Source organism: Cydia splendana, chromosome 24 (assembly GCF_910591565.1).
Source record: "Cydia splendana chromosome 24, ilCydSple1.2, whole genome shotgun sequence".
Classification (NCBI taxonomy): domain Eukaryota; kingdom Metazoa; phylum Arthropoda; class Insecta; order Lepidoptera; family Tortricidae; genus Cydia; species Cydia splendana.
Genome location: NC_085983.1, coordinates 2,252,990 through 2,269,660, shown reverse-complemented (window position 1 = coordinate 2,269,660; position 16,671 = coordinate 2,252,990). Strand labels below are relative to the sequence as shown.

Genomic DNA, 16,671 nt, shown 5'->3' with positions numbered 1-16,671 from the left:
TATAACTGTATCTTGGATATTTAAATTATTTAATTATAAGTTTAAAATGGGTTCATAAGTTGGGTTACTAGGACCTGTTGGAATGACGGTTTATTTCTTTTAAATTCTACAATTGTCTATGATGGGTAGTGTTGTGACTAAAGTTTGTGATATAAACCCGCTACACACTACCCAACCCACGCTCTGTACCTACCGCCGCGGTTATAAAATACATCAATACATCATTCTTAAGTACTAATTTGTCTTCTGATCGTGATTAAACAAATTAAAAATAAGTAACTACTTGTTTTTTACTTTTGGTATTTTATTATTCGATATGGTTTGACATTAGTAAAGTAGTAAGTAGGAGTCTTGCCCATCACTAGTAAATTCATCATTCAGAGACAATTTCAATATGGCGGTTTGTTTACATAGTAAGCAAGTTCTATTGAAATAGACTTTACCTGGCATGATCTATTTATTTTAATTGTTTAATTAATAATATTTATTAATAGCGATAAGAATAATAATGTATTTAAAAATATATATTGACGTATTAAATAAATCAATATTTAAACTTGAACGCTGTTTTTTATACCAATCAATGCAGTTTCTCAATTTACGACAATCGAAAGAGACGCAGCAATCTCCCTGCTATACTATACTCTGGCACACCCAATTAGTCAGTAGAAAAAAGGGGGAAACTTAAAAAACAAGTGCGAGTACCATTACGCAAAAACCGGCAAAAAAAATCACGTTTGTTGTATGGGAGCCCCACTTATACTTACATATTTATTTTATTTTGTTTTTAGTATTTGTTGTTATAGCGGCAACAGAAATATATCTGTGAAAATTTCAACTGTAGCTATCACGGTTCATGAGTTACAGCCTGGTGACAGACGGATAGCGGAGTCTTAGTAATAGGGTCCCGTTTTTACCCTTTGAGCACGGAACCCTAAAAAGGTAGGCGCGAAGGGTTTACTTGTCATAGAACATTTGAATTTCGCGCCTTTTTCTAGTGACTAAGTGGGCGTGCCAGGTTATTTAAGGTAATAGGGTAATTCGCTATTAACTGGCCACCCCAAACCAAAAATGAATTCTATTCACCTATAAATAATATTCATTTTAGTACAAGGTGGCCAGTTACTGAATCCTTATACTAAAATTAATTCTGTTTATAGGTGAATAGAATTCATTTTTAGATTAGGGCGGCCAGTTACAGGCCAGTGGACAAGATGGTCAAATAAAATAACGAGTTGATTAATGTACATCTTTTTATGTACCTTCATTTTACGAATAAGAGTAGGTTCAGTTCAGTAGCCGCCACTGCTGTATGTTGTACCATTTACTTTTTTTCGAAAAACCAGAAACTTTTGGGTTATTTAGACTCAGAATCACGAGTATCATTGAATAAGACATAGAAAAAAAGTGTCCCCAGTTTTTCATACAAATTTTGGGTGTCAGTTTTGTAACGGTCCATACAAAATGTATGTGAAAATGCGTTACAAAACTGTCATTTTTTGTGAGCCTTTTTTTCTTTTTAAATCGTTTGTCCTCGTGATTCTGAGTAGAAATAACCCAAAAGTTGATGTATTTTCGAGAAAAAGTAAATGGTACAAGTGAAAATGCCCGTTAACAACATACTTCGCAGGTGTATGTGTTTTTTATAAAACTACTCTGTAATCTGGGGCGGCTGTTTCCTCGGCCTCCGGTCTCGGCGCGGCCAGGGCGCTCCGTCGTGCACTGTTCTGACGTGCAGCTTCATCGTGGAGTTAGTGGAGAAGGTTTTCTCGCAGCGCGGGCACGGCACGTTCTTACGGAGGCCTAGGTGCACCTAAATAATACAAATTAATGAGGCTTCGTCCGAAAGTCCACACATTATATATTATAGGACATTTTTTACACGAATTGACTAAGCCCCACGGTAAGCTCATGAAGGCTTGCTTGTGTGATAAATACTTAAATACAAAGAAAACAACCATGACTCAGGAACAAATATCTGTGTGAGCACACATATAAATACCCTTACTGGGACTCGAACCCGGGATCATCGGTTTCAAACGCATGGTCACTACGCACTAGGCCAGACCGGTCGTCTAATGTCGACATTGAACAAATTAATCTCTTTTTAACGACATTTCATGCGAAAGGGATCTCTTTTCATCCCATAACTTATTGCTTCTATGTTTGAAATAAAAAAAATGTTTCTCATAGTATTCATGACCATAAATATTATTAGCATAGAGTAATATTATAAGTACAGAAAGAGTGGTAGCCCCGTAGCCCATACATCAGTTTTCTTACCAAAACGCGAGTTATTTCGTAGTCGACATCTAACGTCAAGCAGTGGAACTATCAGTACCGCTACTTGACGCTAGATGTCGACTACGAGATAACTCGCGTTTTGGTAGTAAAATGATGTATGGAGTTACCACTCTTTCTTTACTTATATTACTCTACGTGTCTATGGTATAATAAAGTTAAATTGTCTAAACTTCTACGCTCTGATTTTCTTTGTTTTAATTTTTTTAGCCACGAGAACTTCTGTTATTCCTTAACAGGTAGGCTGTACGCCTGTTAGCCACCGACGTGAGTACTTACCGCTATGCGGTGCCTCCTTAGGTTGCCTTCTAGACTGAACGGCTGGTGATACTGTTCGCACTGGAACTGACTCTCCCCCGTGTGTGTTCCTAGGCTGTACGCCTGTTAGCCACCGACGTGAGTACTTACCGCTTTGCGGTGCCTCCTTAGGTTGCCTTCTAGACTGAACGCCTGGTGACACTGTTCGCACTGGAACTGACTCTCCCCCGTGTGTGTTCCTAGGCTGGACGCCTGTTAGCCACCGGCGTGAATACTTACCGCTTTGCGGTGCCTCCTGAGGTTGCCTTCTAGACTGAACGCTTGATGACATTGGTCGCACTGGAACTTACTCTCCCCCGTGTGTGTTCCTAGGCTGTACGCCTGTTAGCCACCGACGTGAATACTTACCGCTTTGCGGTGCCTCCTTAGGTTGCTTTCTAGACTGAACGCCTGGTGACACTGGTCGCACTGGAACTGACTCTCCCCCGTGTGTGTTCCTAGGCTGCACGCCTGTTAGCCACCGACGTCAGTACTTACCGCTTTGCGGTGCCTCCTGAGGTTACCTTCTAGACTGAACGCCTGGTGGCACTGGTCGCACTGGAACGGACGCTCCCCCGTGTGTGTTCTCGTGTGCCACTAAACATACAAATAATTAATAAATATCATAAGGGCAGCAATACACAAATCGACCTATTCCCACAGTAAGCTCTAAAATACTTGTATTGTGGGCACTACATTGTGAGGACTATTAGGACTGTGTGAGAGATGATATGAAGCGAACGCAAGTGAATGATGAGATGACGGGCGAGAGAGAGGTATGGAAGAAAAAGACATGCTGCGCCGACCCCAAATGAATGGGATAAGGGCAAGCGAATGATGATGATGATGAGATAGGACCTTGGGCCTTAGGAGGTTACAGGTGATTGTGTTACCGTGAGCTGCACAGCCGTGGTGAACCCTTTAGGGCAGCGGTCGCACTTGAAGGGCCGTTCACCCGTATGCGTCATCTGGTGATTCTTCAGAAACTGATGTGTCTGCACAATCGAATACAGATAAGTATAGTAACACGTACATGCAAATCACAAACTTGATGGATATTATTTATTCATTGCCAAGAATGTTAGAATAATTAAAGTACATTTAATTTAAAAAAACTCTCATGTCTTAAGTATCACGTCGACTAAAAAACCTACATATTGTATGTATGACGTTACGTGTAATTTATTTGTAGTATACCTATACATTATTTATATTGAATTATTTGTGTTTGCTTCACGGAACGCAGGTGTATGAGTTTGCATTAGCGCAGGTGTGTGTGTTTGCATTAGACGCAGGTGTATGTGTTTGCATTACTCGCAGGCGTATGTGTTGCGTTTACCATGTAGGCCTTCCCGCAGTGCTCGCGCATGTGGTCATGCCCCCGTCTCTTGTGCTGCACGGGCCGCTTGCTGTGCTTCTTGTACTGTGTGAGCTGGTGGTGCTGTAACGGCCTGATGCCGAGGTAGACGCGATGTATGTTTGCATTATCGCAGGTGTATTAGTTTGCATTAGTCGCAGGTGTATGTGTTTGCATTACTCGCAGGTGTATGTGTTGCGTTTACCGTGTAGGCCTTCCCGCAGTGCTCGCACATGTGGTCGTGCCCCCGTCTCTTATGCTGCACGGGCCGCTTGCTGTGCTTCTTGTACTGCGTGAGCTGGTGGTGTTGTAACGGCCTGATGCCGAGGTGGACGCGATCTATGTGGGTGGAGAGCGAAGGCTTGGATAGAAAGGATTTGTTGCACTGAAACAATCATTTATGTTAAACTAGCGACCCGCCCCGGCTTCGCACGGGTAAACCTAAACAGATTATATACCAAACCTTCCTCAAGAATCACTCTATTGATAGATGAAATTAGAACTGCATGAAAATCCGTTCAGTAGTTTTTGAGTACTACATAAGTACTAACATTATGCGCCCCACCCGGGTGTCATATACTGACTACATTCTACTAACATTTTCTGTAATGCACATGACTTTTAATGTTAAATAAATGAAATAAATAAGTTTATAGCGAACATACGTACAAACAGACAGACGCGGTGGGGGACTTTATTTTATAAGATGTAGGGATACACCAAAAAGTGTAACAGTTTACAAATCCCAACCAAAAATATATTTGCTTAATACTCTGTATCTTAAGGTATTTAAATAAAAGTAAACAAATAATTTGTAAATTTTCGGGTAGTTAAACTTATGGCATTTATTAATTAATCAACCAAATACAAAACCGCCTAGATCAGTCACTGAACGACCTGCATTTAACCTAATGTAGGCCTTTAACCTAATTTGATCGTGTAATGTTTCCATCTACCCTCAACTGGCTTAAGGTGCCGTTTGAGGGTAGATTTAGTTTACTTTTATTTAAATACCTAAAGATACAGACTATAGAAAACTGTACTAATAGTTCCTTTAGGTTACTATATATTCAGAGCTACTGTGTCAAAGGTTAAAATAAATGCTATAGTGGTTGACAAACTGCAATAAAGTTTCCTATCTCTAACGCACGCGGTTAAGAGGATACAATAGTGGTAATTTTTCCATACGCACGTTCTCGACATTTTCCTCTCTGGATTTAGGAGATGAATATTTTTTTATGAGTTCTATATTACCAGTATTTGTGTTGTACGTTTTGCTTTTTTTGATATTCTTGTTTTTATAAGAACTAAGTAGGTTACTTCAAACAGCGCTAAAAACGGCCAAATAAATATTCCGTAAACAGACGCCGCGCATACAAAATCGGCAACAATGAACGCAATTTTAGCGCGTGCGATAGAGATGGGAAAAAGCGGATTAATGTACGAAAATCTCCGTGCTTCGCGTCCTTACTTTAGCAGACGGAACCCAAAAGCCCCCTCCAGACTATGCGCGTGAATCGCGGGCGAAGCCGCGAACGCAAGTGTGGAGTCGATTTTCGCAGACAGCGAAATCGACTCCACACTCGCGTTCGCGGCTTCGCCCGCGATTCACGCGCATAGTCTGGAGGGGGCTAAAGAATAACTTACGAGGTCACAGGTGAAGATGGCGACGTTGTGCGCCGCATGCATGTGTCGCAGCAGCGCCTCGGCGCCCGCGCAGCCCCCGCCGCACGCCGCGCATGGGCTGCGTACACATCCTCACATTACATGCGTAATACTAATACTTCATATTTTGGATTTCACGGACCTATAAATCCCGGTCTTTTGATAGGCTTGCGTGGATAGATTCAACACATAGAGGCCCCTTGGAGAGCTTTAATATCATGTAGAACGCCTGCTGGAACCTGTTCACAGGCGCAACAATAGACACCCATGAACCGGTCTCAGCAGGCATTGGGACTATTGGAGAAAAAAAGTGAATAGTACACCGGTGTATGGATTGAAGTTTGGGTGGACAATGAGACTGGGCTAAGTCCGGACACCTGCCATAATAATGCTAACGGGTCTCTATTGTTTCCCAAATAGTTTTAAGTCATAGATTTCAGATCATTTATTCGTAAATATCACATACATATTTATAAGTCACACAATAGGTACACACAGTTCATAATTAATTAATTATTTACATTATGCATTAAGTATATTATCTTAAAATTATTTATTACATTCCTTTGTTTTTAGTAAACATACCTACAGGTGATTTACATATTAGGTATTTGATGTGTTAGGGTCAACGGGTTGGTCATTTGCAGAAACTCTGAGACAGTGTAACATGCTAGGTCCATTAATATTGCCTTCAGTTTTTTCGAGAATGCTGCGTTGCTTATAGCCTCTTTTATGTTTAGAGGAACATGGTTATATATGCTCGCCCCGGCAACACTGAGCGCTGCACGTGCACGGGCCTTCGCCAGCCGCCGGTTCGGAGCTATTAGCAGCGGTTGCCTATGTGACTATTTAGTGTTTGGTAGTTATGTAGGTTCTCGCGTATGTAGTCACAAGCTGTCAGTATATATATACTTGGCAAGGTTAAGATCTTATGATTTTTAAATATTTCTTTCGCCGGATGGTCGAGTGGTTTCCGATCAATGATGCGTAAGGCACGTTTCTGTAATTTAAAGAGTCTTTCCCAGGTGGCCGACGTGGCCCATAAGTCAATTCCTTGAATTAAGACAGAGTGAAAATATCCAAAGTACGCTTTACGCAGGTTATTGGCAGACAGGGTGGGCGCGAGTCTGGACAGGGCGTAGCACGCCGAGGACAGCTTGTCGCACATGTGGTCGACGTGCGCGGCCCACGTCAGCCCGGCGTCGATCATGTACCCTAAGTACCTTGTCGTGTCAACTTGGGGAACTGTGATATCGTTTACCTTTATATTTATTGGGTTGTGTGTCTTTTTTAATTGAAAATGAATTATATTAGTCTTATCGACATTTAGTAACATACCATTTGCCGTAAACCACTCGGCCATTTGATGCATTACATGGGCAAGTTTCAATTTTAAGTTGTCGAAATTATCGGCGTTGACTATGATGCAGGTGTCATCGGCGAACATCGCGTACTCGGGGTAGGGACAAGCGGTTGTGATATCGTTTACTAACATCAGAAACAAGTTATTGCCCATCACGGATCCTTGAGGAACAGCAGAACATCCTATCGGTTCCAGAATTGACTTCGTATTGAGCACGTATGTAGCTTGCCTTCGATTGCTTAGAAACGAGGCAACAGCGTCATGAAAACTTCCACTGAAGCCGTAGCGGGAGAGTTTGGCTAGCAAGAGTGAGTGGTCGATCATCTCGAAGGCGCGCGACAGGTCGCAGAACACCGCTGCGACCTGTCGCCCGCCCTCCAGGTGTGCCAGCACCCGCGTCACAACATCGCGCGCCGCGTCCGCCGTCGACCGCCCGGGTTGGTAGGCATATTGCTGCCGGTTTAATAGGTTATTAGATGTAATATGATTCATTATCCTATTGCTCATCATTCGTTCAAATATTTTTGAAATAACTGGTATCAGTGATATCGGACGGAAATGTTTAGGTAGGTGCATTTCACCTTTGACTTTGTAAACCGGCATAGTGTATTATTTGTCCGAATTTTCGTTAGTCGTAATTAGTTTTTCTCAGAAACGCGTAACTTTTCAGGATTGCCATAAAACAAACCTAACCTAACCTAACCTATCTATAGAATAGCCATACGAAAATCCTGAAAAGTTAACGGTTTCGGTTTTATGACTAACGATAATATGACAAACAATACATTATGACTTAAAACTTTATGGGAAACAAAGGGACCCCTAATGCTAACACACGTTATCGAGGCAGGTGATGACTTGCCGCTCACTAGATGGGCCCCTGAAACTGCCGTACTTCACTTTTTTTTTAAGTTTATTTATAGTTTACTGTTATGTGCTGTGTAATCTAGTTTATGAATAAATCAATTTCAATTAAGAAAAATTTTAAAGTCAGTACTTCACATAGGGTGACAGCTATAGTTATTGACCACTCCTAACAAATCAGAAAGAAACAAGCCAACATGTCTTGTTGTTAAGAGTGATAAAAATACAAATAACTATGTAGTGGCCCATAACTATAGCAGTCACCCTTCTTAGATATAAGGGATAAGTGGAAGAAGTCGTGGTTTAAGAAGTTTAAAACTTATTTAATGTCATTAACGGGTCTAAGTCTTCCCTGACCACAGCTAGTGCAACCTGGCTGAAACGTCGGATAAAATGTAAAATAATGAAATTCTATCGCGTTATATTGGTTAATGACATTTAATGGTGCGAGTCACCAGTATGTCGGTGTGGAGCAGCCGAGCAGACCGTACACCACACGGTATTTGACTGTCCTCTAACCAAATACCACGGGCATGTGGAGGATTTTACCACCTTAACCACAGAAGCGGTACAGTACTTAAAAACTGTAAATCTCTGAAGTAGAGTAACACAAAAAGCCATACGAGAAAAAAAGACATTTAATATCTGTAGAAAACGCGAGAGTTTAAAGTGTTATAAGTTTAAAGCTTACGGTAAATTTCTCTAGGCACCCTTGAGGCGCGTATAGTGGAAATATTCGCTGTCAAATGGTAAGTCTATATCATACTCGATGAAAACACACGCAGTGTGCAGCAGGTGTTATTTTAAACGTCAAACTTCTATGAAATTTAGAGTTATAAATAACGGGGTATCTTTATTTCCCGTAATGTTTTAAGTCATAATGTATTGTTTGTCATATTATCGTTAGTCATAAAACTGAAACCGTTAACTTTTCACGATTTTCGTAAGGTTAACCTATAGATAGATTAGATTAGGTTTGTTTTATGGCAATCCTGGAAAAGTGACGCGTTTCTGGACCAAATAAATTCTGACTAACGAAAATGCGGGCAAACAATACATTATGACATGACTTAAAACTTTTTGGAAAACAATAGAGACCCATAAATAACACTTACACTGCGTATGCTATCAAAATCGTTGCAGACTTTTCTTGGTCTAACTCTATAATGGTTTCGGTTGGTTTTGGTTACCTTAAGTCAGGATCACACTTGTCGTCAACTTGTTGTTGTCTGTGTTTCGTCAGAGCCTCCTTATTGTCGAACTGTGCGCGGCAGCGGCCGCACTGTAGCTCGGGCGCAGAGCGCTGTTAAAAAAAAAACTTTTGAGTTTAAACTGTGAGACATATTAACATTGAATAACTTTACGGTTTAGACTCACTCGTGCGACATGTTTCGGAGAGCCTAGGTCTCCTTTCTCGCGATCGCCTACAATGCGAGCAGCGTTCACGACGGCAGTACGCGATACACGGCCGTCATGAACGCTGCTCGCACTGTTAGTCTTGAGAAAGGAGACCTAGGCTCTCCGAAACATGTCGCACGAGTGACTAAAGACAAGTGAATCTAAACCATAAATTTATTAAAAAAAACTTTGATACAAGCTCTTATTGAGCTAATTTAATTTTTAACAAGCAGAAACGTCCCTAGACCCATATGGTGGAAAAATTTGCTGGCTATGGATGAGGTCTTTGTGGCTCAGATGGCAGAGCGCTGCAGTATCGATCCAGAGGCCGTGAATATGTCAGTTTTAAGTTGCAAATCGCTTCATACAAATTTTGTCTAAGCTAACAAGTGGTCTCCTGCGTTACCTTATTATGTGCAAGTAGTTTATGCGCCTTGAGTCCCTTGGCGCTAGTATATATCTTCCTACAGAGCTCATATGAGCCGCGCGCTGATTTCTCCACGGTTGTCTCCTGCGTTACCTTATTATGTGCAAGTAGTTTATGCGCCTTGAGTCCCTTGGCGCTAGTATATATCTTCCTACAGAGCTCATATGAGCCGCGCGCTGATTTCTCCACGGTTGTCTCCTGCGTTACCTTATTATGTGCAAGTAGTTTATGCGCCTTGAGTCCCTTGGCGCTAGTATATATCTTCCTACAGAGCTCATATGAGCCGCGCGCAGATTTCTCCACGGTTGTCTCCTGCGTTACCTTATTATGTGCAAGTAGTTTATGCGCCTTGAGTCCCTTGGCGCTAGTATATATCTTCCTACAGAGCTCATATGAGCCGCGCGCTGATTTCTCCACGGTTGTCTCCTGCGTTACCTTATTATGTGCAAGTAGTTTATGCGCCTTGAGTCCCTTGGCGCTAGTATATATCTTCCTACAGAGCTCATATGAGCCGCGCGCTGATTTCTCCACGGTTGTCTCCTGCGTTACCTTATTATGTGCAAGTAGTTTATGCGCCTTGAGTCCCTTGGCGCTAGTATATATCTTCCTACAGAGCTCATATGAGCCGCGCGCAGATTTCTCCACGGTTGTCTCCTGCGTTACCTTATTATGTGCAAGTAGTTTATGCGCCTTGAGTCCCTTGGCGCTAGTATATATCTTCCTACAGAGCACATATGAGCCGCGCGCTGATTTCTCCACGGTTGTCTCCTGCGTTACCTTATTATGTGCAAGTAGTTTATGCGCCTTGAGTCCCTTGGCGCTAGTATATATCTTCCTACAGAGCTCATATGAGCCGCGCGCAGATTTCTCCACGGTTGTCTCCTGCGTTACCTTATTATGTGCAAGTAGTTTATGCGCCTTGAGTCCCTTGGCGCTAGTATATATCTTCCTACAGAGCTCATATGAGCCGCGCGCAGATTTCTCCACGGTTGTCTCCTGCGTTACCTTATTATGTGCAAGTAGTTTATGCGCCTTGAGTCCCTTGGCGCTAGTATATATCTTCCTACAGAGCTCATATGAGCCGCGCGCTGATTTCTCCACGGTTGTCTCCTGCGTTACCTTATTATGTGCAAGTAGTTTATGCGCCTTGAGTCCCTTGGCGCTAGTATATATCTTCCTACAGAGCTCATATGAGCCGCGCGCAGATTTCTCCACGGTTGTCTCCTGCGTTACCTTATTATGTGCAAGTAGTTTATGCGCCTTGAGTCCCTTGGCACTTGTGTAGATCTCCCCACAGAGCTCGCACGAGCCGCGCGCTGAGTTCTCGATGGGATGCGCAGCTCGCATATGCCATGTGTACGACGATTTCTTACTGTGGACAAATAAGTTTTTATCAAATATTTCACCTTAGATACAAGGTTTTCTTTAGACAACTGAGGAAATAATACGCCGAATGGAATAAGGGAAAACATAATAAGTTTATAATATTGTCTTCGGTTACCGCGATAGTTACTCATGAAATAAAACTATTGAAACGGATTATATCGCGTATATTGAATACATCCCGACGTTTCGAACCCTTTACAGCGTTCGTGACCAACGGGTGACTGAGGAAAAACTGTACTGTGCAAAAACTACCCACTTACAAAATAATGAACCATCATAAATTATAAATTTTAAGGTCAGTTATACATACAAAATTGGTTCATAAGGCTAGTTCTACATTACAACTATTTTCAAGTAAAGCTAAAAATACGCGATAAAACTATGCCGGCTCTAACCCTACAGCTCTGCCCCGAGAAGATTTAATTCCCTACTTAATTGTAGGAGGGTATCCCAATATGGTACCGGCAAGAAACTCGGTAGTATGTATTCAATATAAGTACGCGATATAATCCGTTTCAATAGTTTTATTTCATAATAAGTTTATATTATACGTTAACATTGTCGAAAAAAAGAAAGTATATATGTAAATCGTTACCATAATCAAAATTTGCCGAATGATGGTTGCAAAAGTAAATCATCTACAAAAAGGTGATTAGAATGTGACATTCGGGCTATAAAACCACAGTGAAAAGGCAGAACACTTTAAAAACGTCATACTCACAGGAAGTGCTTTCCGCAGTACTTGCATTGCCGCGTGGTGCCGGCGTGGCGCGCCGCGTGCGCGACGCACTCTTTCCTGTAACAATATAAGTGGCTGATAATTTCATATTATGTACGTGTATAACCTTCGAAGAGTATAATAAATTAAAATTTGCGATTAAAAGATATTGAGGCACAGGTATCGCAAGATCCACAAACGTCCTCGTTATGTAACCTTTTCCACTGTGTGACTGTTTCTTGCATTACCTGCCCCCGTTATGTAACAGTGTCCACTGTGTTACTGTCCCCTGCGTTACCTGCCCACACGCGCTCGTCGTAGTCCGCCACACTCGCCGCAGCCGATGCGCGTTCCGCAAGTACTCCTTGATGTAGAAATCGTAGTGGTAGCTGTGACAGTGTCCCCTGCGTTACCTGCCCCACACGCCCTCTCCGCACTCGGCGCAGCGCAGCCGCAGCCGGTGCGCGTTCTGCACGTGTTGTTTGAGGTAGAACCCGTAGCGGTAGCTGACGCGGCATAACCGGCACTCGTTCTTTGCGTTACGCTGAACACAAACGATAAACATAGGTTAAACATTTTTTTTGACAAAAATTTCACGTTTGATACAAGCGTTTATCGTTGACTATAGACTATAGGGACCGTGCGCGTTGGAGGGTCTGCCATCTTGTGGTCGGAATCGGAAAAATATATGCACATGTACATTGCCAAAGCAAGTGCTACCATCTACCGTTCTCGTCGGTACGTTTCCTTGTGTATAGTAGGGTCTGCCATCTTGTGGGCTACATGGGAAGCATAAACGACACATTTACGCCTCGCGCTAAAAATCTGACGGCTCCTATGCTGCCCCCTATAGTTCATGCACGGGGCCTATACTTTTCTTTCCACATGCAACTATTATAATACTCATTGAGGCAATTCTAACAAAGCCAAACACAATTAGGTTGCGTTGTTTTATCACCGACACGCGCGGCTACAACCCAATATCAACCTTCGTGCATTCCGACAGGTTTTTCGATGACGCGCCGCGTACGATAGACGTAGCTTTCAAAGGGTTAAAGAGCTTCAATTTATTAGCATAAACATTTTTTGTTTTAATAAACTTGCGATTAAGAAGCGGTGGTGGCCGAGTGGATCTGACGTCCGACTTTCAATCCGGAGGTCGTGGGTTCAAATCCTGGACTCGTACCAATGAGTTCGTATCATTTGATATTTACCACTAGCTTTTCGGTGAAGGAAAACATCATGAGGAAACTTGCATACATCCGCGAAGAAATTCAAAGGTGTATGTGAAGTCCCAAACCCGCATTGGGCCAGCGTGGGGACGTATATCGGCTAAATTATTTTTATTATATTATTATAAAAAAGCTTACCGGATCATGATCTTTCTTCATATGGTTGTCAAAGGTAGTGGACGTCAGAAAGCCTTTATAACACAAGTTACATTTAAACTTGCAATGCTTATACCGATCCGACATTTTTCGCCTTTCCATATCCTCCGCCATTTCTTCCTCAGTCAAATACTGTATTTCAAAATTATGCTTTTTTACAAACTCTTCTATATCCTCTATTGTAAAAAACCTTCCTGGTTCCGAGTGTTTTTCTTTAACGGCTTTTGTTTTTACTTCATTTGTTTCCTTATTTTTCGTTCTTACTTTATTGGCTTTTGAATGTCGCTTTTTATTTTGAAATGTTTCTACATTAACTTCCTTTAGTTTTTTTGAAACTTTTTTTATTTGTTTATCAAATCTAGTTCCTATTTTAACTTCGACTAACGCTGGTTTTGGCTCAACATTTCCCATTTTATATTTATATTCTCGAAGATTCATTTTGGAATCTTCATCAGAATCATCACTGTCTCCTGTCCCGTCACAATTCAAATCAAACGCTTTAATTTCAGTTTCCATTATATTAATCTGTAATATATCTGTTTCTACCTTATCATGTTTATTGTTCAAATCATTTTCATTTCGTTCTATCTCATCTTTGATAATATCAATATCTGGATGGACATTTACATTTTCCAATGTTTTGTCTTGTTCAAAGTAATACTGGATGGTAGTTTTTAAGTTTTGCGAGAGTGTGCGTGTCAGTTTGTGTATAGAACGATCGATAGTGCGAATGTATGCGTTTGTTATCTGAAAAAGTTATTTTGTGATTAGCTATCACTAAATTTTTTATTATAGGTATCCTATTAAAGTAGAGTAGATGTCTTTCCGTGAAACGTGAGTGCTGATGATTTTTAGGGTTCCGTACCTCAAAAGGAAAAAACGGAACCCTTTAAATTAGAGGATCACATTGTTGACCGTCTGTATGTCTATCAAGACCCTTTATGTCCGGAACGCGTGGAGGTATCAAGTTGAAATTTAAACTATATACTCAGGTCTACAGTCACACTAGAAACTGTGAAAAAAACCGATTAACGTAAAACAAAAGATACGGCCGTTTATGCCGCAAAAAACGTATATTTCGACACTCGCAATGGAATCAAAATTTATAGAGTGCTTTCTGTTGATCTAAAATCTAGAACTATGAAATTTGGCAAGTAATATTGTCTTATACTACAAGTACAGGGAAAAATCTAAAGGGTCTTGACTATGGACGGACAGACAGACAACAAAGTGATCCTATAAGGCAGCGGTCGGCAACAAGCGGCCCGCGAACCTCTCACTTGCGGCCCACGAGCCTCCCTGGCTATTTTGTATGTAATATGATATGGACAAACGACAATGTCTGATAAAGTCATACATAAAAACAAAGTGTGGCCCGCGTCAACTTCGTTAACTACTATGTGGCCCTTGGCTGCTAAAAGGTTGCCGACCGCTGCTATAAGGGTTCCGTTTTTTCCTTTTGAGGTACGGAACCCTAAAAATTAACTTAACAAAGTACCTAACCACAGTTTTTTTCAGTACGGGCGGCAAAATGCTCTTGGCGCAAGCACTCTAGGATAAACAAAACGAATGTCAATAATTTTGTTACATAAATAGAATTGACCTTATGAAGAGGAACAAAGTACTTGTATTGTGTAGCCCGGGCAATTTTTCCGTAACTCGACGACTAGCGCCTATTTTGCGTGACAGAGATGGGGGGCTAGTCCTGCCAGCCTAACTCCTCAAGGAATCCTATCAGAGCTTTGATGTTGAGTAGGACCTCGGATATCTGAGATGTTATTGACAAAATTTTAATATACTTACCAATTTTAATTTTTAACAAGCAGAAACGTCTGTGAATGTTGCTATTAAGCTTAGAATAAATTTAAATGTGGAAAAATTACTGTCTTGGTCAAGCAATATTTGGTTTTTAAATTAATAAATTCTAAGATTAAAATACTGACTATTTGTTGATGTGTGAGCGCCTGTCGAAGCAAGCTGTCTGATCGTTTTGAGCAAGCTCGCAGCCTCACTGCTTTAAGCAGGAGTGTGCGACACCAGCTGCATAAGTGTTGAGGTAGCCCATCTGCTGCCGATATCTGCAAACATAATTTAAAAAATCTTAGCCAAATTTGTCCATCCGTTCACAATTTTCACAATCTTAGGAATACATAAAAATAAAAAAACAAATAATTAAGCCTATATATGTCCCACTGCTGGGCACAGGCCTCCTCTCATGCGCAAGAGGGCTTGGGCTATAGTCCCCACGCTAGCCCAATGCGGATAGGGGACATCACATACACCTTTTGAATTTTTCCGCAGATGTATGCAGATTTCCTCACGATGTTTTCCTTCACTGAAAAGTTAGTGGTAAATATCGAATGATACTTCGTACATAAGATTCGAAAAACTCATTGGTCCGAGCCGGGTTTGAACCCGCGACCTCCGGGTTGCAAGTCGCTCTTACCGCTAGGCCACCAGCGCTTCTAGTATATACAAACATTGCTTACCGAAATTCCCATAAGTTCTGAAAACGTTTGGTCTAAGCCCACCTCGCGAATATGATACAATTTCACGTCCCAAGCCAGACAAATCCGACATGCCATCAACTCCGATTGTTCCTCCAATTTCACTGTGTCCATGTTTACTAATACTAAAGGTAAAGGCATCGCTAATATTCTTGTAGTTCGATGAGAATTGGCACACAGACTTCCTGTGATTTCAGAGAAATGTGATATACTACGATTTTATAATTTAGAGCGTATAGGAGTTCAAATAATTTATCAGCATTCCAGGCAATGCTTGCATAAGGTTTTATACAGAATAATGCATTTCTTCAATGTTACAATTACTTTTTTATCATGAAATTTTGTCTCAGTCTCATTAGACATAGACAAATGTCAAGTCAAATAAAGTCAAACGTCATAGATGCGTCATACGGTGAGTGATATATTTTTTTAAATCAATGCACAAATGAAAAATGTAATGGCATAACTGACGGGCGCACCGGACCGCAACTTTAGTCTGGCGAACATATGGAGTAGATTATTTTTAAATAGGTAGTTTAACATTTAACTAAAAAGTAGGTTTTGAAAGTCTCCTATCTGATTAAATTGCCCGATCGAATCAGGAGGTGCGGACGCAAATACCAATTTAGGTCGTCGAATTCAACCGCCGATAATGACCGATATTACCGATAAAATGAGGTGCGGACGCAAGAATACCAATTTATGAGGCCAGTATTTTCGTTCTGGGGCATTTTTTCAATTTAGATGGCTAATATCACCATAAATCTAAAATTGGAGATTGACTTCAAATTCATTTCTGATCAAATCGACTGATTTGATCAGTCCCGTCTGGATACCACTTTATGGACGCACCAAGGTCGCGGTGCGGTGCCATAGTGTGTTATCACTTTAAAAACTTGACGTTGGCAAAGTGCCCTGGCAGCAAAAGTCAATCTCTCAAAAAAAAAAACGATGCGTTAAAAAAAAACTGAACCGATAATCGTGCATATCGTGATAATGA

At 41.3% G+C, this 16,671-nt stretch overlaps 1 protein-coding gene across 2 annotated transcripts; it reads right to left on the bottom strand.

The window, feature by feature from the left end:
• Positions 1 to 1,621: 1,621 nt before the first annotated feature.
• Positions 1,622 to 16,029, bottom strand: LOC134802338 (zinc finger protein 813-like). 2 transcript variants are annotated; one of them, XM_063774948.1, is made up of 13 exons: positions 15,654 to 16,029; positions 15,108 to 15,242; positions 13,147 to 13,911; positions 12,190 to 12,320; positions 11,780 to 11,854; positions 10,906 to 11,044; positions 9,038 to 9,150; positions 5,603 to 5,699; positions 4,161 to 4,340; positions 3,492 to 3,593; positions 3,123 to 3,195; positions 2,839 to 2,864; positions 1,622 to 1,813 (listed from the first exon to the last, which is right to left on the bottom strand). In XM_063774948.1, the coding sequence occupies exons 1-13, from the start codon at positions 15,810 to 15,812 to the stop codon at positions 1,652 to 1,654; spliced, it is 2,157 nt and encodes a 718-aa protein (XP_063631018.1). In that variant the 5' UTR covers positions 15,813 to 16,029; the 3' UTR covers positions 1,622 to 1,651. The 2 variants fall into 2 exon arrangements, with proteins under 2 accessions (XP_063631018.1, XP_063631017.1); XM_063774947.1 differs by lacking the exon at positions 2,839 to 2,864 and adding an exon at positions 2,710 to 2,735.
• Between the last annotated feature and the right edge of the window lie 642 nt (positions 16,030 to 16,671).